At 39.3% G+C, this 24,739-nt stretch overlaps 1 protein-coding gene across 1 annotated transcript in view; it reads left to right on the top strand.

The window, feature by feature from the left end:
• Window positions 1-24,466, top strand: part of LOC140634845 (cullin-4B-like) — a 63,122-nt gene extending 38,656 nt beyond the window's left edge. Inside the window, exons 10-15 of the mRNA XM_072828506.1 lie at window positions 3,559-3,751; window positions 4,546-4,650; window positions 5,376-5,486; window positions 23,146-23,231; window positions 23,390-23,497; window positions 24,341-24,466. Coding sequence (XP_072684607.1) covers window positions 3,559-3,751; window positions 4,546-4,650; window positions 5,376-5,486; window positions 23,146-23,231; window positions 23,390-23,497; window positions 24,341-24,466 — 729 coding nt within the window. The remainder of the gene's footprint in view (window positions 1-3,558; window positions 3,752-4,545; window positions 4,651-5,375; window positions 5,487-23,145; window positions 23,232-23,389; window positions 23,498-24,340) is intronic.
• The last annotated feature ends 273 nt before the right edge of the window (window positions 24,467-24,739 follow it).

Below are 24,739 nucleotides of genomic sequence, written 5' to 3'. Positions count from 1 at the left end.
TTTTGTCAAATGCTTTCTCTGCATCTAATGAGAGGATCATATGGTTCTTGGTTTTTCTCTTGCTGATATGATGAATCACATTGATTATTTTACAAGTGCTGAACCAGCCTTGTGTCCCGGGAATAAATCGTTCTTGGTCATGGTGAATAATTTTCTTAAGGTACTGTTGGATCCTATTGGCTAGTATCTTGTTGAGAATTTTTGCATCCATGTTCTCTCCTTCTATTTTGAATGACATCCTAGCTGGATAAATATTCTTGGCTACATGTTCTTCTCATTCAGTATGCTGTATATGTCATGCCTGTCCTTTCTGGCCTGCCAGGTGTCTGTGGAGAGGTCTATTGCTAGCCTTATGTGTTTACCCTTGTAGGTTATCAATGTCTTATCCTGAGCTTCTTTCAGGATTTTCTCTGTCTCTGAAATTTGCCAGCTTCGCTATTCCATGTTGGGGTGCTGACCTTTTCTTAAAATTGATTTTGTCAGGGGGAGTTTTCTGTGCCTCCTGGACTTGGACGTCTATTTCTTTTCCCAGATTAGAGAAGTTCTCAGCTATAATTTGCTCCCCATACCTTCTGTCCCGTCTTTTTTCTCGAGGGTCCCAGTTATTTTAATATAGTTTTGTTTTATCACTTATCTTTTGAATTCACCCTTCCTGATCCAGTAGTTGCTCTTTTCTCAGCTTCTTTATTATTCATTGTTTTGTCTTCTATATCACTAATTCTCACTTCTGCCTCATTTTTCCTAGCAGTTAGAATCTACATTTTTCATTACATCTCTTTAATAGCTGTTTTGATTTTGACTTGATTAAATTGTAGTTTTATTTTTCTCCAGAAAAGGATTGTCTAATGTCTTCTCTGCCCTTTTCAAGCCTAGCTAGTATCTTAATAATTGTTATTCTGAACTCCAGTTCCGACATCTTACTTACATCCATATTGACTTAGGTCCCTGACAGTCAGTACTGCCTCTTGTTCTCTTTTTTGAGGTGAGTTTCTCCACCTGGTCATTTTGTCTGGAGCAGAATAGATGAACAGAAACAGAATTCTATTTATTTTTTTTAATTTTTATTTATTTATGATAGTCACAGAGAAAGAGAGAGAGAGAGGCAGAGACATAGGCAGAGGGAGAAGCAGGCTCCATGCACCGGGAGCCCGATGTGGGATTCGATCCTGGGTCTCCAGGATCGCGCCCTGGGCCAAAGGCAGGCGCTAAAACGCTGCGCCACCCAGGCATCCCCAGAAACAGAATTCTAAAATGACAACAATGACCTCATGTAAATAAACACTATAAACAAATTAGAAAGAGACCCAAAATCTAAGGGAAGTTTTTAAAAAAAGAATATAATCAGACAAGTGAACAGAACAGAGCAATATACCGAATCCTGTGTATATTTTGGTGTCTTAGAAAACACATCCCAAAATAGTAAAGAAAGAAAAACTTCTAAAAATGAAATTAAATACAATGAAAGGATAGAATATAAGAGTTAAAAAAAGATGTAAGAGTGTTGAAGTAAAGAAATTGAAAAGGAAAGAGAAAAAAATTAAAATTGAAAGAGTGAAGAATTATGGGGAAAAGGAACATGAATTCTACATGCTATATTCCTATCGTGCTGGGTTTTGCAGTTCTCAATGATTGGTAAACTTGGTCTTGATTGGATGTTCTTGCTGATAATCTTGGGAGGGCTCTGTTAGTTCTGAGTAGATTTGGACCACCCTTGCTAGGGGGCCAGGCTAAGTAAGCAGTTCTGAATTGGTGTAGGTGGCTTTTGTTTCTTGTGGGCTTTCCACGCAGCTTTAGAGGATGAGAGTGAAAATGGAGGCCTCCCCATCTCCAGCCTCCACTCCTCAGAGCACCCTCAGGGAAAATCAGTCAGTCACTCCTGTCTCCCTGATCTCTGTCCACACTCCTTACTCACCCACCCTGTGACCGAGCTCTTCTATTTCAGGCACGTGATCCCATTTCAAGTCTCCAAACACTGCAGACTTTAATGGTGTGCACCAGCAGGTCTCCTCTTGGGGACAATGGTTGTCTCCCTGGGGTGCTGGTGCTTGCTGGCCCCCTGCTTTCTTTTTTTTTTTTAATTTTTATTTGTTTATGATAGTCACACAGAGACAGAGAGAGAGGCAGAGACACAGGCAGAGGGAGAAGCAGGCTCCATGTACCGGGAGCCCGACGTGGGATTCGATCCCGGGTCTCCAGGATCGCGCCCTGGGCCAAAGTCAGGCGCTAAACCGCTGTGCCACACAGGCATCCCTTGCCCCCTGCTTTCAAAGTGGTTGCTGGACCAGGTCCTCGTTCACTGTTCATGGCAGCAATGAACTGACAGCCCACTCATAGGTTTGCTGACTGCAGGCAGCTTCCCTGTTCCAGTGAATTCCACCTGGGGATTCTGCCACACTCAGGCACCTCTGTTCTTCCTGTGACCCCAGGGATCCTGAGACCACAGTGTCCCATCTAAGACACTGTCCCCATTCGCCACCTGAGCACGTTTCAGGCAACGATGTCTCCACCACAGCAGGGTTCTTGGAATTTTGCACTCCCCTGTATATCCCTTTCCAGCAGCTGGCTTCTCGAAGCTCCTCCGCTGCCCCCAGTTTATCTTTTAGTATATCGCCTCAGATTCACTTCTTTTCACCTCTTACCTTGTAGAAAGTGGTCACTTCACTATTTGTTGCAGCAATTCTTTTCTTAGATCTCCTTCTGAGTTCGCGGGTGTTTAGAATGATGTAATAGCTATCTAGCTGAATTCCTGGGAGCAGAAGAAGCTAAGGTCCTCTATTCCCCCACCGTCTTGGACTGTCTCCGCCCTTTAGTACATAGGGCAGGTCTGTTAGCAAAGAACTATCTCAGCAGTTGCTTATCTCACAATTTCTTAATTTTCCTTCACTATTAAAGGATTCAGGTTCTTCTGGCTATAGAGCTTTTGGTGACAGTTTTTTCACCCAGCATTTTAATCATAGCTTTTAATGACTTTATTATTAGTGAAGATCTGTTGCACAGGATGAGTTGCTTTTCTCTCACTGCTTTTAAGACCATTTAAGCAGTTGAAGAGGAGATGATAGCACACTGTCTTATTTCACAACTTTTTTCAGTAAGCATCACTTTGGTTTTAGTAGGTTTCTCATTGTATTCCAGAATTCTGAAAATCTGATGCTGACAAGCTCTGGTAGCTTAATCATTTCTTTAATGCACAGAGATGAAATAAACCCTTTTGAGCCCAATTGCTTTCTTCTTTTTCCGATATTTTCTTCTATTTATTCCTGTGACTCTAATATACTCCTTACTTGATTTATTGTTTTGGCACCATAGACTTTCATTACTAATATGTTTCAAAATAGTTCTCCACTCAAATAATCAGTTTACCTTTATTTCTCTTGGCTTCATTTCTAGAGCACCTTACCTTTTATCTAGTGCTATCTTTTCCTTGTGATGTTTTCTGCATATTTTCTATCCTGCACATTTGCTATTCTCAGTCTTGTAACTGAAGTTAAATTTATGTTGTTTTACTTGCTATTTTTAATAATAATTATCATCACCATCTAAGGTAATTGTATTTTTCAGAAATTTGGTAACAGCATAGTTACTAATCCTGTGAAAGATAAAACAATGGTGCAAGAGCTTCTGGATTTTAAAGATAAGATCGATTTTATTATTGCAACTTCTTTTCTGAAGAATGAGAAGTTTATTGTTGCTATGAAAGACGCTTTTGAAACATTTATAAATAAAAGATCTAACAAGCCCGCCCAGCTTCTAGGTATGGTTTTCAATTTTATGAAATACATACTTTATTCTTTATTGCATTTCATTTAAATATGTGACGGGAGTTCAGTTTGACCTCCTAATTCATCATAATTATAAGATTGACTATCAGTGATTATAATAAACTATTTTTCTCAGGTTTAGTTTTCACAAGGCATTGTTCATTTGTTTAATTAATAGTAACCTAGCACTTTAGAAACTTCTGTTCCTTTAGCTTGTTTTAAATTCAGCATTTTTTAAATCAGTAGATAAAACAAAAAATTATAGATAGGCCTACTTCTTTTTCTCATTCTTATTTATTTCTTATAAAATAAACGAAAGCTTTTCTTACAAGAAACCTAATGATTTTATATTTTAAGGTAATTTTTTTATTGACATGCTTTCTGAAAGTTGAAACAAAATGTCAAATTGATATTCTCTTGTTCTTTGAAATGAATAAATCACTTAATCTTTAAGATTTGGGGATTGATATAATCTGTTTTATATAACACGTTACTTTTTTGCGATTTTTAAAAATAGATTGGGGACATGGGACTATATCGTATGAAGAAATGGCTACAACATTTGGACATTGAGGTTATAGAAATATTAAAAGCACTTAGAAGAAATATTTATTTCTCGTATTTTCCTTCCATTTCTCTATCCATCAGCTCAATTATTGGTTTTCTGTTTTATGAAAATGCGCCTTGCTCTGGAGGAAAATACTTATTTGAAAGGAAATTTTTTTTTTGTTTGTAGTATATATTTGAAAATGTAGCATTACTTAGAAAGTTATTTTTTACATTTTAGCAAAGTATGTGGATTCAAAACTTCGTGCAGGTAACAAAGAAGCTACAGATGAAGAACTTGAAGAATTACTAGATAAAGTAATAGTTTTATTTAGGTTCATTAATGGTGAGTAGACTGGTTTAAAATGTGTATTTAAAAGTTTGGAACAGGGCGCCTGGGTGGCTCAGTCAGTTAAGTGTCTGCCTTCAGCTCAAGTCATGATCCTAGGATCCTGGGATGGAGCCCTGCATTGGACTCCTTGCTGGAATGGGGAGCCTGGTTCTCCTTCTGCTTCTGCCTGTTGCTCCCCCTGCTTGTGTTTTCTGGCTGTATCTCTCATGCCTACTCTCTCTCTCAAATAAATAAATTCTTTTAAAAATAGTGTTTAAAACAATAATAGCATTTGTAGAAGAAATTAAAGAATTATGTGCAAATCCCAACATAAATTGCAATTGAATAGTTTTTATGGTTCTAAAACTGGTAAGTTAAAACAGTTTACAATTTAGTAATGGTAAGTATGTTCACATTGTTGGGCAGCCATCACAATTACCTGGCTTTTAACTTTTTAATCATAAACTAACTCCCTGCAAATTAAGCAGTCATTCATCATTACTTTCTTGCTTTCAGTTTCTGGCAACCAATAATTTGACTGTTCATGATGTGGATGTATGTATTTTCAGATATTTTATATAAATATAATCACATTAACGTGTGACCGTTTAGTTTCACTTGCTGTTAATATTTACATGATTTTCAAATATTATTGGATATAGCATGTCATTTCATTGGTATCTGGTATTATCATTTTGCATTTTCCAAGTCTAACATTCAGGTGCTTTTCCTTAAAACAGGAAAAGATGTTTTCGAAGCCTTCTACAAAAAAGATTTAGCCAGACGTCTCTTGCTTGGTAAGAGTGCTTCAGTTGATGCAGAAAAATCAATGCTGTCCAAACTGAAACAAGGTGTGTATCTTGACATGTATATTGTTTATTTTAGTCTTTTTTTTTTGGTTCTGTGTTTCATGAATCTGCATGGAGAACAATGATTTCCTTTCAGTGTTGGTCGTGATCTCCTTTTCGTTCATGATTTTACTTACTTAGGTCCTTTCTCTTTTCTTTTGATAAGTTTAGCTAGAAGTTTATCAATTTCATTTCTTGTTTTAAGGAACCAGCTCTGACTTTGTTGTCCTTTCTACCTTTTCTCTTGTTTCTGTATCATTTATTTCTGCTCTAATATGTACTATTTCCCTTCTGCTGGATTTAAGCTTTATTTGCTGTTCTTTTTCTAAATCCTTTAGGTGCAAGGTGAGATTGTGCATTTGAGACTTTTCTTCTTTCTTAAGACAGGCCTGAATTGCTATCTACTTCCCTCTTAGGACTGCCTTTGCTGCATTGCAGATGTTTTGGACTCTCATATTCTCATTTTCATTTGTTTCTATGTATTTTTCAATTTTTTCTTTAATATCGAGTTAACCCATTCATTATTTAGGAGGATGTTCATTACCCTCCTTGTATTTGTCATCTTTCCAATTTTTTTCTTGTGGTTGACTCCAAGTTTCACAGCATTGTGGCTGAAAATATATATGGTATGATTTCAAACTTTTGTACTTGAACGGGGGCGATTTGTGATCCAGTATGTGATCTATTCTTGAAAATATTCCATGTGCACCTGAGAAGAATGTGTATTCTCTTGCAATAGGAATGCTCTGAATATGTCTGTTGACTACATCCCGTCCAAGGTGTAATTCAAAGCTCTCAGACTTTGTTGATCTCTTGCTTTGATGATCTGTCCATTGTGAGTGGGATATAAAGTCCCCTACTGTATTATTATTATTGTATTATTATCAGTCATTAAGTTTATGTTTGTGATTAACTGATTTGTATATGTGGCTGTTCCCATGTTGAACACAAAAATATTTGCAATTGTTAGATCCTCTTCATGGATACTTAAGATGTACTACCATTCTTCATCTGTCAGTTTTTGTTTTAAAATCCAGTTTGCCTGATGGAAAAGATGAGTACTTTAGCTTCCTTTTGAAAACCATTAAATTCCTTCCTTTTAATCTGCAGGTGTCTTTGGATCTAAAATGACTCTCTTGTAGGCGCCATATAGATGGGTCTTATTTTTCTTTTTTAATCCATTGTGACATCTTATGTCTTTTGATTGAAATATTTAGCCTACTTAGATTCTGAATGATTATTGATAGATACGAATTTAGTGCCCTTTTGTTACCTGTGGATTTGGTGTTTCTAATGATATTCTTTCTTGTTTTGGCTTTTTTTTCCTCCACTCAAGGATTCCCCTGTGAATTTCTTGCAGGGTTGGTTTAGTGGTTATGAACTCCTATCGTTTTTTTTTTTTTTTTTTTCCTGGAAAACTCTTTATCTCTACTTTTATTCTGAATGACAGTGTTGTGGGAAAACTTGCGTTTTTCCACCTTTAGTATGTTGTGTGTATTTGCCACTTTCTTCTGGTCTGTAATATTTCTGTGGAGAGATCTACTGCAAACCTGATTTTTTCAGTGTCTTGCCTTATCGGTTAGGTATTTCTTTTCCCTTTTGCTTCTGGATTATCTCTGTATTTTGCAAAGTTTACTATAAAAAGTGTTGGTGTTGTACATTGTTTGTTGAATTTGATGGGATTTCTCTGTGCTTCCTGGATTTGGATGTCTGTTTCATTACCCAGGTTAGGGCAGTTCTCAGCTGTACATTGATGAAATTAATATTTTTTTAAAGATTTTATTTATTTAATCATGAGAGGGAAAGGGGAAGAGGGGGAGAAGAGAAAAGGGAGAGAATCCGGCTCCATCCCGGATCTCCAGGATCACACCCTGGGCTGAAGGCGGCACCAAACCACTGAGCCACTGAGGTTGCCTGATGAAATTAATATTCTGCCCCTTTTCCACTCTTTTTCTTCTGGGACTCCTCTATGAAATGGATCTTGGTGGTATCATTTTAAAGTTAAACCTTTTGTTTTCATTGTTTTATCTCTCTAGGAAGGGACTCTCTGGTGTCTTCCATGCTTTTCTCAAGCCCAGCTAGTACCCTTATGATTGTTTTAAATTCTTGCTCAGGCATGTTACTCACACATGTTTTGATTAGATCCCTGGCTGTGGAGTCTTACTGTTCTTTCCTTTGGTGTGAAATCCTCCATCTTGCCATTTTGTCTAGGCCACTCCGTGTTTGTGTGTGTGTGTGTGTGTGCGTGTGCGTGTGTGTGTGTGTGGAAGTCTGTTACATTCTTAGTACTGAAAGTAATAGTGATATATTAACTTAATAGTAGTAATAATCCATTAATAATTAATAGTACTATGTTAAGAAGAGTCTTATACTATCTTAGGCTTCATGCTTTAGGAAATGTTTCATAATGTGTACCGTGCTGTTGTGTATTGGCTGCCCCTACCTTCAGGTCAGTCCTTCGCAGAATTTCTCTTCACCTACAGTGGGGAGTATTTGGACCTTGTCCAGTGTGTGGCAGTCTTAAGAGGTGAGTTTTGGTCTGGTTGTTAAAAGAGGCTAGATCTTATTTCCAATAGAGTTGACCCCTTGCAGCAGTCTGTGATCAGTAGTCTTGGTCCTTGTAAGGGTTTTTTTTTCTCATCTTCTGTTTGAGGTCTTGCCTTGTTGGTTCTCATGCAGACAATCTGAGGAAAAATGAAACTGCAGAGCACATGGTGGTGGGGCTTGTAAGTGGATCCATCCTCCACTGGAGTGCTGTATTGCTCAAGAGAGTAGATCAGTATTGATGGGTAAGGGAAATGGTGTCACCCCACTCTCTCATCCCTGGAGCAGATGTTACCTGCCACTCCTCATCCCTTAGAGAAAAGCAAACATTCTTCCCTCTTGTGTCCCAGATTTCCATCAGATTCTTGCCTTCACTCTATGCCATAGCTATATACCTGTCAGGCAGCATTTTCTTCCTGTGTTTTATCTCAAGTGTGGGCCTGAGTTTTATAACTCCAAATTTATGGATCTGGCACAGTGTGGACCTCCATTTACTCTTAGGACAGGGCACTGGCTCAAAGTTTATGGTACATAAAAAAGCCATTACCAGAGAATTATAGACCAGTATCCCTAATGATGCAGAAATTCTCACAAGGTAGTAACTAATCAGATGAAATGGTTACATTTAAAGTATTACTTACCATGACCAAGTGGGATTTATTCCTGGGCTACCAGGATGGTTCAGCATCTGCAAATCAATCAACACGGTACAGCACATTAATAAAAGAAAGGACAAGAACCTTATGATCCTCTCAACTGATACAGAAAAAACATTAGGTAAAACAACATCCTTTCTTGATAAAAGCCTTCAACAATGTAGGGATAGAGGGAACATACCTCAACATCATAAAGGCCATATATGAAAGACCCACAAGTAATATCATCCTTAGTGGGGAAAACAGACCTTTTGTGCTAAGGAAAAGGACAGACACATCACAGGGATGCCCACTCTCTGCAGTGTTGTTTAACATAGTAAGGGAAGTTCTTAGCCTCAACAATCAGACAACAACACATATCAGGGGAATCGAATGGAGAACCCAGAAAAGGCCCCTCAACTCCATGGTCAACTAATATTTGACAAAGCTGGAAAGAATATCCACTGGAAAGAGGACAGTTTCTTCAATAAATGGTGCTGGGAAAATTGGACAGCCATGTGCAGAAGAATGAAACTAGACCACTCTCTTACACCCTACACAAAGATCAACTCAAAATGGATGAAAGATCTAAATGTGAGACAAGATTCCATCAGAATCCTAGAGGAGAACGCAGGCAAAACCCTTTTTGAACTCGACCACAGCAACTTCTTGCAAGATACATCCATGAAGGCAAGAGAAACAAAAGCAAAAATGAATTATTGAGACTTCATCAAGATAAAAAGCTTCTGCACAGCCAAAGAAACAACACACAAAACTAAAGGACAACCTACAGAAAGGGAGAAGATATTTGCAAATAACGTATCAGATAAAGGGCTAGTATCTAAGATCTATAAAGAACTTACTAAACTCGATGGCGAAGAAACAAACAATCCAGTCATGAAAAGAGCAGAAGACATGAACATTTATTTCTTCATAGAAAACCTACACGTGGCCAACAAGCACATGAGAAAATGCTCCACATCACCTGCCATCAGGGAAATACAAATCAAAACCACAATGAGATACCACCTCACACCAGTGAGAATGGCGAAAATTAACAAGACAGGAAACCACAAGTGTTGGAGAGGATGTGGAGAAAGGGGATCTCTCCTGCACTGCTGGTGGAAATGTGAACTGGTACAGTCACTCTGGAAAACTGTGTGGAGGTTCCTCAAAGAGTTAAAGACAGACCTGCCCTATGACCCAACAATTGCACTGCTGGGGATTTACCCCAGATGCAGTGAAAAACCTGCACCCCAGTGTTTATAGCAGCAATGTCCACAATAGCCAAACTGTGGAAGGAGCCTCGTTGTCAATCAAAAGATGAATGGATAAAGAAGATGTGGTCTATGTATACAATGGAATATTCCCCAGCCATTAGAAACAACAAATACCCATTTGCTTCAAAACGTGGGTGGAACTGGATGGTATTTTGCTGAGTGAATAAGCCAGTCGGAGAAGGACAAACATTGTATGGTCTCATTCATACAGGGAATATAGAAAATAGTGAAAGAGATTAAAGGGGAAAGGAGAGAAAATGAATAGGAAATATCAGTGAGGGTGACAGAACACGAGAGACTCCTCTAACTCTGGGAAAGGACAAGGGGTAGTGGAAGGGGAAGTGGGGAAGGACATGGGGTGACTGGGTGATAGGCACTGATGGGGGCACTTGATGGGATGCGCACTGGGTGTTATACTAGATGTTGGAAAATCGAACTCCAATAAAATATATATATTTAAAAACCCAATCAGACAGCAAAGGGAAATAAAAGGCAAGCACTCACATTGGCAAAGAAGTCAGACTTTCACTGTTTTCAGATAACATGATGCTATATAGAAAACCCAAAAGACTTCACCAAAAACATTGCTAGAATTGAGAAAGGAATTCAGCACAGGTGCTGGATACAAACTCAACTACAGAAGTCTGCACAACAACAATAAAATGAATTCAAGGAGTTGATCCCATTTCCAGTTGCATCAGAAACCATGTGCTCTGCCTAGGAATATACCTAGCCAAAGAGGGTCAAGATCAGGATTCTGAAAAGTATAAAACACTAATGAAAGCAATTGAGAAAGACATGAAAAAATGGAAGCACATTCCTTCCTCATGGATTGGAAGAACAGATATTGTTAACATGTGTCTAAGTGACTGGCTGTAGCCACGTACACATGGAAGGCAAACTCTATTAGAACCTCACCAGCATTTTTCACAGACCCAGAACAAACACTCCTAAAATTTGTATGGAACCAGAAAGTACCCTGTGAATTGCCAAAGGAACATTGAAAAAGGAAAAACAAAGCAGGAGACCTCACAATCCCAGACTTCAAACTGTGTGTTAAAGTTGTGATCATCAAGACAGTATGCTACTGGCATAAAAACAGACACATAGATCATAAAATAGAGTACTTAGAAATGGACCTCAGATCTGTGCTTAAGTAATCTTCAAAAAAGCAGAAGAGAAAATCCAATGGGGAAAAAGACTTCTGTTCAACAAATGATGTTGGGGAAATTGGACAGTCACACGTATAAGAAGGAAGCTGGACCCCTTTTTATATAATACACAAATAGAAATTCAAAAAGGGTGGAAAGACCTAAATGTGAGACCGGCATCCATCAGCATCGTAGAAGAAAACACGATCAGCAACCGCTTTGACCTCCCCCACAGCAACTTCCTGCTAGAACGGTCTCCAGAGGCAAGAGAAACAAAAGCAAAAATGTACTATTGGCACTTCATCAGGATAAAAAGCTTTTGGACAGGAAAAGAAATGATCAGCAAAACTAAAAGGCAACTTACAGAATGGAGAAGATATCCAGAAATAACAGAATAAGGGCTAGTATCCAGAGTTTATAAATAACTCCTCAAAATCAATACCCCCAAAATACAAAATCCAGTTAGGAAATGGGCAGAAGATGTGAACAGACATGGAGACATGTCTCCAGAGAAGACATCCAGATAGCTAACAGACAAATGAGAAAATGCTCCACATCACATGCCATCAAGGAAATACGAATCAAAACCGCAATGAGATCCCACCTCACACCAGTCAGAATGGTTAAAATAAACAAGTCAACAAACAATGGATGTTGGTGAGGATGCAGAGAAAGGAGAATCTGTTGGTGGGAATGCAAAGTGGTGCACCATTGTGGAAGACATTATAGAGGTTTCTCAAAACGTTACAAATAGAAGTATTCAGCAATTGCACTATTAGGTATTTATTCCAAAGGATACAAGAAATAGTGATTTGTGAAGGCATATGTACCCCAGTGTCCACAATAGCCAAACAGTGGAAAGAGCTAAGCTGCCCATGAACAGATGGATTAAGAAGATGTGAAATATGCGATGGAACATGCTGTGGTCTTCTAAACCTTCAGCTTTTTTGCTCCCCTGCCTGTAAAATCTGTCGATAATCATCTGCTCTAATTTTCCCCTGGTTTTGTGGAAGTGTTTCTCTGGGGCAATCTGTATCCCCTGTTTTTTTCTGTTTCTTTCTCTATCCTCTCTCTGAGAGCAAGGCTCTCTGCTGTAGCTCCTGTGATTCTTTTCTCTTTGGAATCTCATCTCTGTATGTCCTAATTTTTCATAGTATGGCCTTCCCCCCCACCCCCGCCAGTTGTGCAGTTTGTTTTCTCAGCATTCAGATTGCGTTTGGAATGATTTGCTACTTATCTAGCTGAGTTCAAAGGATAAGGCAATCTTAGGGTCCCCCTATTGCTCTGCTATTTTACTTCTTCCCTCAGTTGGTATTTTTTAAAGAACCAACTCATTGATCTTTTCTGTTACCTTGTTAATCAATATTCAATTTATTTCATCTCTGATCTTATTTCCTCCCTCTTACTATCTTTTTTCTTCTATTTCTCTTCCTGTTGGGTTGAAGGTTTATGTTTTGCTTGCTTCTTTTTTGGATATATTTATTTTTTATTTACTTCTGTATTCACGAGACACACACACACACACAGAGAGAGAGAGAGAGAATCAAGTCATAGGCAGAGGGAGAAGCAGGATCCGTGCAGGGAGCACGATGCAGGACTCGATCCTGGGACTCCAGGATCATGCCCTGAGCCGAAGGCAGATGCTCAGTGCATTGCTGCTATAAACATTGGGGTGCAGGTTTCTTGGTTTTTCACTGCATCTCTATCTTTGGGGTAAATCCCCAGTAGTGCAATTGCTGGGTGCATCTAGGTGAGCCACCTAGACATCCCTGTTTTGCTTACTTCTTAAGCTAGGCCTGTATTGCTGCAATCTTCCTACTTAGAAGAGGATTCACAGCATTCCAGGCCCTCCTGTTTCGTTTCTTCAATCCCACATTTGGTGAAGTTATGTGTCATTTGTTTTTCTCTGACATGTTTTGACTAGCCCTATATTCTCTATCATTGCAACAGGTAAGATTTCATTATTTTTGATGACTAACAGTCCATTTAATGTATATATCTCACATCATCTTTATCCATTAGTCAAGGTGAACTGATGCTGTTTCCACATTGCTGTAAGTCGGGTATTTAAGTCCCTTACTACTATTGTATTATTATTAATGAGTACCTTTATGGTAATCATTTATTGTATTATATATTAACATGTTTTTATGTATTAACATGCCACATTGAAGACATAAATGATTACAATCTTTAGATCTTTTTGTTGGATAGACCTCTTTATTTTGGTATAGTGCCCTTCCTCATCTGTTAATACAGTCTTTGGTTTAAAGTCTAGTTTGGGGGAACCGTTAGTGGCTCAGGGAATTAAACATCTGCCTTTGGCTAAGGTGGTGATTTCCAGGTCCTAGAAGTCGCACATGTGCTCCCTGCTCTGTGGAGAGCTTCTCCTTCTGCTTTCCACTTCCCCTGCTTCTGCTTGCTCACACACTGTTGGTAAAAATCAATCAATCAATCTTTAAAACATACAAATAAAGTCTAGTTTGTCTAGGGGAAGTAAGGCTACTGCAGCTTTCTTTGGACTTTCATTTGCATGAAAAATATTTTTACCCCCGCCCCCAACATTTAATCTGCAGCTGTCTTTAGCTCTAAAACAAGTCTCTTATTGACAGTTTACAGTTGGATCTTGTTTTTTTTTTTTAATCATTTTAACACTCTGTGTATTTTGATAGAAGCATTTAGTTTACTTACATTCAAATTCATTATTGATATAAAATGTATATTCTCATTGTATAGCTTGTTTTCTCCGTTCTGGAGATCTTTTTTCTGGTGTTTCCTTGTTTTATGTAACATTTTGTTTCTGCTTTGCCCTCCAAGAGGCAACTTTAATATTTCTTGCAGGGATGGCTTGTTTTATTTATTATTATTTTTGTATATTTTTATTGGAGTTCGATTTGCCAACATCTAATAAAATAACCAGTGCTCATCCCATCAAGTGCCCCCATCAGTGCCCGTCACCCAGTCACCATCCCCCTGCCCACCTCCTCTTCCACCACCCCTTGTTCTTTCCCAGAGTTAGGAGTCTCTCATGTTCTGTCACCCTCACTGATACTTCCCACTTATTTTCTCTCCTTTCCCCTTTAATCTCTTTCAGTTTTTTTATGTTCCCAGTAAGAATGAGACCATACAATGTTTGTCCTTCTCAGATTATTAAGCACTCAGCATAACACCCTCCATTTCTATCCACGTTGAAGCAAATGGTGGTTATTTGTTGTTTCTAATGGCTGAGGAATATTCCATTATATACATAGAGCACATCTTCTTTATCCATTCTTGTCCTCGACGGACACTGAGGCTCTTTCCACAGTTTGGCTATTGTGGACATTGCTGCTACAAACATTGGGGTGCAGGTGTCCGGCTGTTTCACTGCATCTGTATCTTTGGGATACCCAGTAGTGCAATTGCTGGGTCAGAGGGTAGTTCTATTCGTTTTTTTTTTTTTTTTTTTTGATTTTATTTATTTATTCATGAAAGAAACAGAGAAGCAGAGACACAAGTAGACGGAGAAGCTGCCTCCATGCAGGAAGCCCGACCTGGGACTTGTTCCCAGGACTCCAGGATCACACCCTGAAGTGAAGGCAGTGCTAAACCACTGAGCCACCATGGCTGCTGAGGTAGTTCTATTTTTCACTCATCGAGGAACCTCCACACAGTTTTCCAGAGTGGCTGTATCACCTCACATTCCCACCAACAGTGCAGGAGGGCTCTCCTTTCTCCACATCTTCTCCAACATTTGTGGTTTCCTGCCTTGTTAATTTTCCCCATTCCCACTGGTGTGAGGTGGTACTGCGTTGTGGTTTTGATTTGTATTTCCCTGATGGCAAGCGATGCAGAGCATTTCCTCATGTGCTTGTTGGCCATGTCTATGTCTGCCTTGGTGAAATTTCGTTCATGTCTTTCGCCCATTTCATGATTGAATTATTTGTTTCTTTGCTGCTGAGTTTAATAAGGGCTTGGATACCAGCCCTTTATCTGATAGGTCATTTGCAAATATCTTCTCCCATTCTGTAGGTTGTCTTTTAGTTTAGTTTATTGTTCTTTTCCTGAGCAAAAGCTTTTTATCCTGATGAAGTTCCAATAGTTCATTTAGCTTCTGTTTCCCTTGCCTTCATAGAGGTATCTTGCAAGAACTTGCTGTGGGCAAGTTCAGAAAGGGTGTTTCCTGTGTTCTCCTATAGGATTTTGATGGATTGCGGTCTCCTTTTAGATCTTTCATCCACCTTGAGTTAATCTTTGTGTATGGTATAAGAGAATGGTCTAGTTTCATTCTTCTGCACATGGCTGTCCTATTTTCCAAGCACCATTTATTGAAGGGACTGTCCTTTTTCCAGGGGAAATTCCTTTCTGCTTTGTCAAATATTAGTTGACCCGAGAGTTGAGGGCCCGTTTCTGAGTTATGTATTCTTGTTTTTTTTTATCGGAGTTCAATTTGCCAACATATAGCATAATACCCAGTGCTCATCCCATCAAGTGCCCCTCTCACCGCACGTCACACAGGAACCCCACACCCCGCCCACCTCCCTTTCCACCACCCCTTGTTCCTTTCCCAGAGTTAGGAGCCTCCCAGGTTCTGTCTCCCTTTCTGATATTTCCCACTCATTTTTTCTCCTTTCCCCTTTATTCTCTTTCACTATTTTTTATATTCCCCAAATGAATGAGACCATATAATGTTTGTCCTTCTCCGATTGACTTATTTTCACTCAGCATAATATCCTCCAGTTCCATCCACGTCGAAGCAAATGGTGGGTATTTGTTGTTTCTGACGACTGAGTAATATTCCATTGTATACGTAAACCACATCTTCTTTATCCATTCATCTTTTGACGGACACCAGGACTCCTTCCACATTTGGCTATTGTGGCCATTGCTGCTATAAACATCAGGGTACAGGTGTCCTGGTGTTTCACTGGATCTGTATCTTTGGGGTAAAACCTCAGCAGTGCACTTGCTGGGTCGTAGGGCAGATCTATTTTTAACTCTTTGAGGAACCTCCACACAGTTTTCCAGAGTGGTGGCATCAGTTCACATTCCCACCAACAGTGCAGGAGGGTTCCCCTTTCTCCACATCCTCCACTACATTTGTGGTTTCCTGTGTTGTTACTTTTTCCCATTCTCACTGGTGTGAGGTGGTACCTCCTTGTGGTTTTGTATGTATTTCCCTGATGGCAGGTGATGTGGAGCATTTTCTTTTTTTTTTAAATAATAAATTTATTTTTTATTGGTGTTCAATTTGCCAACATACAGAATAACACCCATTGCTCATCCCATCAAGTGCCCTTGTCAGTGCCCCCCACCAAGTCACCCCCACCCCCGCCCTCCTCCCCTTCCACCACCCCTAGTTCATTTCCCAGAGTTAGGAGTCCTATGTTCTGTCTCCCTTTGTGATATTTCCTACCCAATTCTTCTCCCATTCCCTTCCATTCCCTTTCACTATTATTTATATTCCCCAAATGAATGAGAACATATAATGTTTGTCCTTCTCTGATTGACTCATTGCACTCAGCATAATACCCTCCAGTTCCATCCACGTTGAAGCAAATGCTGTGTATTTGTCATTTCTAATGGCTGAGTAATATTCCATTGTATACATAAACCACATCTTCTTTATCCATTCATCTTTCAATGGACAACGAGGCTCCTTCCACAGTTTGGCTGTTGTGGACATTGCTGCTAGAAACATCGGGGTGCAGGTGTCCCGGCATGGCATTGCATCTGTATCTTTGGGGTAAATCCCCAACAGTGCAATTGCTGGGTTTAAGGGCAGGTCTGTTTTTAACTCTTTGAGGAACCTCCACACAGTTTTCCAGAGTGGCTGCACCGTTGCACATTCCCACCAACAGTGTAAGAGGGTTCCCTTTTCTCCACATCCTCTCCGACATTTGTGGTTTCCTGCCTTGTTAATTTGCCCCATTCTCACTGGTGTGAGGTGGTATCTCATGGTGGTTTTGATTTGTATTTCCCTGATGGCAAGTGATGCAGAGCGTTTTCTCATGTGTGTGTTGGCCATGTCTGTGTCTTTCTCTGTGGGGTTTCTGTTCATGGCTTTTGCCCATTTCATGATTGGGTTGTTTATTTCTATGGTGTTGAGTTTAGTAAGTTCTTTATAGATCTTGGAAACTAGCCCTTTATCTGATATGTCATTTGCAAATATCTTCTCCCATTCTGTCAGCTGTCTTTTCGTTTTGTTGCTGTATCCTTTGCTGTGCCAAAGCTTCTTATCTTGATGAAGTCCCAATAGTTCATTTCTGCTTTTGTTTCTTTTGCCTTCATAGGTGTATCTTGTAAGAAGTTACTGTGGCCGAATTCAAAAAGGGTGTTGCCTGTGTTCTCCTCTACGATTTTGATGGAATCTTGTCTCACATTTGGATCTTTCATCCATTTTGAGTTGATCTTTGTGTGTGGTGAAAGAGAGTGGTCTAGTTTCATTCTTCTGCATGTGGATGTCCAGTATTCCCAGCACCATTTATTGAAGACACTGTCTTTCTTCCAGTGGATAATCTATCCTCCTTTATCGAATATCAGTTGACCATAAAGTTGAGGATCCACTTCTGGATTCTCTATTCTGTTCCATTGACCTATGTGTCTGTTTTTGTTGTGCCAGTACCACACTGTCTTGATGACCACAGCTTTGTAGTACAACCTGAAATCTGGCATTGTGATGGCCCCACCTATGGTTTTCTTTTTTAAAATTCCCCTGGGTATTTGGGGTCTTTTCTGATTCCACACAAATCTTCAAATAATTTGTTCTAACTCTCTGAATAGAGTCCATGGTATTTTGATAGGGATTGCATTAAACGTGTAAATTGCCCTGGGTAATACATTGACATTTTCACAAGATTAATTCTGCCAATCCATGAGCATGGAATGTGTTTCCATCTCTTTGTGTCTTCCTCAATTTCTTTCAGAAGTGCTCTATAGCTTTTAGGGTATCGATCCTTTACCACTTTGGTTAGGTTCATTCCTAGGTATCTTACGGTTTTGGGTGCAATTGTCAATTGGATTGATTCCTTAATTTCTCTTCTTTCAGTCTCATTGTTAGTGTATAGAAATGCCACTGACTTCTGGGGATTGATTTTGTATCCTGCCATACTGCCAAATTGCCGTATGAGTTCTAGCAATCTTGGGGTGGAGTCTTTTGGGTTTTCTATGTACAGTAGTATCATGTCATCTGGGAGGAGGGAGAGTTTGACTTCTTCTTTGCCAATTCGAATGCCTTTAATGTCTTTTTGTTGCCTGATTGCTGAGGCCAGGATTTCTAATATTGTGTTGGATAGCAGTGGTGAGAGTGGACATCCCTGTCTTGTTCCTGATATTAGGGGAAAGGCTCTCAGTGTTTCCCCATTGAGAATGATATTTGCTGTGCGCTTTTCATAGATGACTTTTAAGATGCTGGAGAATGTTACTTCTATCCCTATACTCTGAAGCGTTTTGTTCCCGAAATGGGTACTGTATTTTGTCAAATGCTTTCTCTGCATCTGTTGAGAGGATCATATTATTCTTGTTTTTTCTCTTGTTGATATGATCTATAGATTGATTTTTTTTATTGTTTTATGGGTGTTGAACCGGCCTTGTATCCCAGGGATTAATCCCACTTGGGCATGGTGAATAATCTTCTTAATGTTCTGTTGAGTCCTATTGGCTAGTATCTTGTTGAGAGTTTTTGCATCATGTTCATCTGGGATATTGGTCTATAGTTCTCTTTTTTTTGTGGTGTCTTTGGTTTTGGAGTTAAGGTGATCCTGGCCTCATAAAACGAGCTTGGAACTATTCCGTCCCTTTCTATCATTCTGAACGGCTCTAGTAGCATAGGTATCATTTCTTCTTTAAACGTTTGATAGAATTCCCCTGGGAATCCATCTGGCCCTGCCTGGACTTTTGTGTCTTGGGAGGTTTTTGATACTCCTTCAATTTCCTCGCTGGTTATTGGCGTGTTCAAGTTTTCTATTTCCTCTTGTTCCAGTTTTGGTCATTTAGGTTTTCCAGAAATGCATCCATTTCTTCTAGATTGCCTAATTTATTGGTGTATAGCTGCTCATACTGTGTTTTTTAAATCATTTGTGTTTCCCTGGTGTTGGTAGTGATCTCTCCTTTCTCATTCATGATTTTATTAATTGTCTTTTGTTTTATTTTTAATAAGGGTGGCTAATGGTTTATCTGTCCTATTAATTCTTTCAAAGAACCAACTCCTGGTTTCGCCTATCTGTTCTACAGTTTTTCTGGCCTCTGTTTCATTGAGTCCTGCTCAAATCTTTATTATCTCTCTTCTTCTGCTTGGTGTAGGTTTTATTTGCTATTCTTTCTCCAGTTCCTGTAGGTGGGAAGGTAGCTTGTGTATTTGGGTTTTTCCAATTTTTTGAAGGATGCTTATATTGCAACATATTTCCCTCTTAGGATTACTTTTGCTGGATTACTTTTGCTGTATCCCAAAGATTTTGAACAATTGTATCTTCATTTTCATTAGTTTCCATGAATCTTTGTAATTCTTCTCTAATTTCCTGGTTGACCCTTTCATCTTTTCGTAGGATGCTCGTTAACCTCCACATACTTGAGTTTCTTCCGGAGTTCTTCTTGTGACTGAGTTCTAGTTTCAGAGCATTGTGCTCTGCAAATATGTAGGGGACAACCCCAGTCTTTTGGTATTGGTTGAGACCTGATTTGTGACCCAGTGTGTGGTCTGTTCTGGAGAAAGTTTCATGTGCACTTGAGAAGAATGTATATTCATTTGCATTTGGATGGTAAGTTCTGTATATATCTGTGAAATCTATCTGGTCCAGCATATCTTTTAAAGCCCTTAAAGCCCTTGTTTCTTTGATGATGATGTTCTTAGAATATCTGTCATTTGCAGAAAGTGCCATGTTGATATCTCTTACTATTTAGTGTATTATTATCTAAGTATGTAGTTTTTGGTTATTACTTGATTAATGTACTTGTTAGCTCCCACAGTAGGGGCATAACTCTTCATGACTGTTAGGTCTTCCTTTGGATAGACTCTTTAAATATGAAACGGTGTCCCTCTTCATCTCTTACTACAGGCTTTGGGATAAACTTTAATTTATTTGATATAAGGATTGCTACCCCGGCTTTCTTCTGAGGATCATTTGAATGTTGCATGGTTCTCCAACCTTTCATTTTCAGGCTGGAGGTGTCCTTAGGTCTCAAATGAGTCTCTTGTAGACTGCAAATAGATGGGTCTTCTTGCTTTTTTCCATTCTGAAACCCTGCATCCTTTGATGGGATCATTTAGCCCATTCACCTTAAGAGCAACTACTGAAAGATAAGAATTTAGTTTCATCATAATACCTATTCTATTCCTGTTTTTGTGGATTATTTCTTTGGGCTTTCTCTTTCTTTTACAGGGTTCCCCTTAATATTTCTTGCAGAGCTGGTTCAGTGGTCACATAATCTTTCAGTTTTTGCCTATCTTAGAATTCTTTCTCTCTCCTTCTATTCTGAATGAGAGCCTTGCTGGATAACATATTCTTGGTTGCATGGTCTTCTCATTTAGTACCCTGTGTATATCTTGCCAGCCCTTTCCTTTCCTTCCAAGTCTCTTTGGAGTGGTATGCTGTGAATCTAATATTTATTGCCATATAACTTAGAATTCTCTTGTCTATTGCTGATTTAAGGATTTTCTCTCTATCTTTGGAATTTGCAAGTTTCACTATTAAATGTCAGGGTGTTGAAAGTTTTTTATTGATTTTGGGGGGAACCTCCCTCTCTCCTGGATCTGAATGCCTGTTTCTCTCCCAAATTAGGGAAGTTCTCAGCTATGATTTATTCAAATATGCTTTCTGGCCCTCTGTCCCTGTTGGTGCTCTCTAGAACCCCAATTATATGTATATTTTTCCTAATGAGGCTGTCATTTATTTTCCTTACACTTTCCTCATGGTCTTTCACTTGTTTTTCTCTTTTTTCCTCAGCTTCCTTCCTTGCCACCAGCTTGTGTTCTATGTCTCTCACTCTTTTTTCCACCTCATTAACCCTCGTCATTTGGACCTCCAGTTTGGATTGCATCTCATTTCATTGATTTTTAATTTTGCTGATTAGATCCAAGTTCTGCAGTCATGGAGTCTCTTGAATCCTTTATGCTTTTTTCAAGAACTACAAGTAGTTTATAATTGTGCATGTGAATTGGCTTTCTGACTTCGAATTGTAATCCAAACTCTGTAACTCTGTGGCAGATTCTCCCGTGGTGAATTATTCTTTGTAGTCATTTTTCCAGTGCAGAGTGGCTGTATGAGTGGATTGAGTCAAGAATATCAACCACGACCTACGTTCACCATAGATTATTATTTCGAGTTCAGAGACCAGAAATTGAAATCAAGTTCTTGGTCAAGAACTTGCTCTTCCCATCTCTTCTTCCAGCTGGTCATCTGGGGGAGATGCCTGCTGTGCTGATTCTCAGGTGTGTGCACCTGGAGGAGCTGCCCCACCCCCTGCCAGGTGCAGGGCTCAGTGGGAGCTGTTTACCCTGTGAGACCTCTGTTCCCTGGCAGTGCTTTCCCCCCAGGCACGAGGAAAACAACAAGGGAGGTGGCCAGAATTCCAGCTCTGGAGTCAGCTCCCTGCACTAACTGCCGCAGTCTCCCAGTCTTCCTGGGATTCTTCCTGGGATGGTGTGGGTGCAGTGATCTCACAGCCTGCAGGGGCCAGGTTTCAGGAAAGTCCTCACTGTCCTGTGCCCTCCCTGCTTTCGCCTGTCCCAGGGGAGTGCAGGATCGTGGTGCTTTGGGATCCGGGGCCCTGTGCTGCTGGGATCGTGGTCCCAGTGGCAGGGCTCCCGAAAACGCAGCAGGGCACAGACACCTCCGTCTGGAGCTGCCCTCCTAATCCACTGGCTTCTCCCAAATGCCCCGCTGGCCAAACACTCCAGCCCATTACCGAGATTTGTCCACAGTTTATGGTGCACTTTCCCAGAATGAACCATCACGGAGCCCCTTCTCTCATTGTGACTCAGAAAACTGGAGGCTTCACTGGTCCTCTTGCCATTCTGCCCAATTTCCGTGCTAAGCACTTTTCCTTCTGGGAAGAATCAGGGGTGGAATTTTAAACTTCCTCCTTCTCCAAGGCTGGGTTTTCCTGTCTTGGAGGCTTTTGTTGCCTGGCTTTAGCCTGACTCTTCACACATACCACCCCCCCCCCAACTTGATCATTTTTTCTTTTATTATTTTCCACCTTCTACCTTGCTAGAAGGGAAAACCCTTCTCTTTGTAGCATTCAGGCTATTCTCTCTTTAAATTTCACGTCGAGTTCATAGGTGTTCAGGATGATTGGAAAGTTATCTAGGTAAGTTGGTTGGGCCAGGTGAGTTGAGGACCCCTACTCCTCTGCCATCTTGCCTCTATCTCAATTTTTTTTTAATTTTTATTTATTTATGATAGTCACAGAGAGAGAGAGAGAGAGAGAGAGAGAGGCAGAGACACAGGCAGAGGGAGAAGCAGGCTCCATGCACCGGGAGCCCGATGTGGGACTCGATCCCGGGTCTCCAGGATCGCGCCCTGGGCCAAAGGCAGGCGCTAAACTGCTGCGCCACCCAGGGATCCCCTATCTCAAATTTTTTATTCCTGAAAATGACTACTGTTCCCAGTCTTTTGGCATGTCTTTTTTTTTTTTTTTTTTTGCCCCAAACCATTACTTCTGTTTAGGCTGGAAGAGCTTATTTATTTATCTTTGAATGTTCTGGGGAACTTTCTGATAGAGTCCTGGGTTAGTTACTCTGGGAGACTTGAATTGAGTCCAGACAAATACAGTTTCTTGGGAACCAGATATTCAATTGGAACCATAAACAGTGATGCACAAGATTTCTTTTTGACAGGAAATTGGATAGAATATAGTAAGGTAAAATACTGCATACTTAAATTTATGTTGCCTTTATACTGGTTAATCAGTTGGTTTATGAGAACCTTCGAATATCTCTCAGAATTTTGGTAAGGTATAATTCTGATACTTCTGTAAGGTTTCTCAGTGTATATTTCAGGGAGCTGGGCTCTCAGAGTTCCCGATCTATAGTATTCCTCAATGTCACCTATAATTGTTTTAAAATATTTTACAGAATGTGGAACTGCTTTCACTAATAAACTTCAAGGAATGTTTAAAGACATGGAGCTTTCCAAAGATACCATGATTCAGTTAAAACAGGTATTTAATTAATTTCATTTTGAATGCAGGGTATATCTTTAGTGAGTAATTTATCATTAATTTATCAAGTTGTTTTTAGTAATGAATTTCTATTACAGAGTTATAACCATGTAGGGGTTTTTAAATTCTTATTTGATTGCATTCTTTTATTCTTACAGTATATGCAGAACCAAAATATACCAGGAAACATTGAATTGACTGTGAATATTCTGACGACAAGTTTTTGGCCAACCTATATCCCTAAGGAGATCCATTTACCCCCAGAGGTAAGAAATTCGTTGTTTATGACTATAAATATATCCCGTAGCAGATAAGTTTTAATGTAACCTTTTAAGTTTCTGTGCCATTTTTTATGTTAATATAAGTATCACTTTAATGTTGCCCATTTTGAAAGGTATTTTTTCAGGTTTTAGGATGGAGATTTAATCTGGCAACCAGATTAAACAGTTCAGTATTCAAGAAATTTAATAGTTTAGTTTGTTGTTATTATGTAGTCAGATGAGATTCTAAATCTATCATCCTGGCTTCCTTCTGCTTTCAGGCTGTGCTTTTTACTGGTATTGGCTTCTATTTTCTTTACAGTGTTTTAATATAACTATTTATTCATGTATCATGTAAATATATGATGGAAAAAGGATTCAGCACATCATTGTTCTACTCATTCCATTTAGTAATCATGGAAATTCGTGTCCATGTACCACCAATTTTCAGCATGCAGCTTTGGTTTTAGCTTTCTCTTCTCTGCTAAATCAATTACCCATCATCTTTTTAATGGTCCCCTTTTATTAATGTTGGCAACTCAGTTGCTATTATCTTTACTTTCTTTCTACATGGATTTATTTTTCATAATTATATTACCATGTTTGTCATTTTCCGTAAGAGCATATGTAAGCTATTGAACACATACATATAAACTAGAAGAAAATAACAATGGTTTGTTTTCTACTTTCAGAGCTCTCATTTTTCTCACTCAGTCCTTTCCCTAAAAGTCTCTTACATAGTCCTGTGTGAGGTGGTGATATACAATTTTAAATATAATACTCTAGGGCTGCCACTGGTACGATAGCTAGCATAAGTTTCAATACTGATGCTTTACTTCTTTCCTCCAGATGGAAAGACTTCAGGAAAATTTCAAAAATTTCTACTTAAGCAAACACAGTGGCCGGAAACTTCAGTGGCAGTCAACTCTTGGACACTGTGTTCTTAAAGCTGAATTTAAAAAGGTAAGCAAGTGATTTTTAAGGATAGCATTTTACTTTTAAATAATAGTTTTATCTTCATAAAGAATATTTTAATACATATTTTTCTTATGAAGGAAGTTCATTTATTTAATGATGAAGTGTTTGAACTTTGAATATGCTGATGCATGTATCATTTTTGTAGAAATCAGTTATTTTTTTATAATAAGTTTATTTTTTATTGGTGTTCAATTTGCCAACATGCAGAATAACACCCAGTGATCATCCCGTCAAGTGCCCCCTTCAGTGCCCGTCACCCATTCACCCCCA

The sequence above is a fragment of the Canis lupus genome, chromosome 6 (genome assembly GCF_048164855.1).
Source record: "Canis lupus baileyi chromosome 6, mCanLup2.hap1, whole genome shotgun sequence".
NCBI classification, from domain to species: domain Eukaryota; kingdom Metazoa; phylum Chordata; class Mammalia; order Carnivora; family Canidae; genus Canis; species Canis lupus.
Note: the sequence above shows the minus strand (reverse complement) of the source record. Positions and strands in the feature narration are given on the sequence as shown.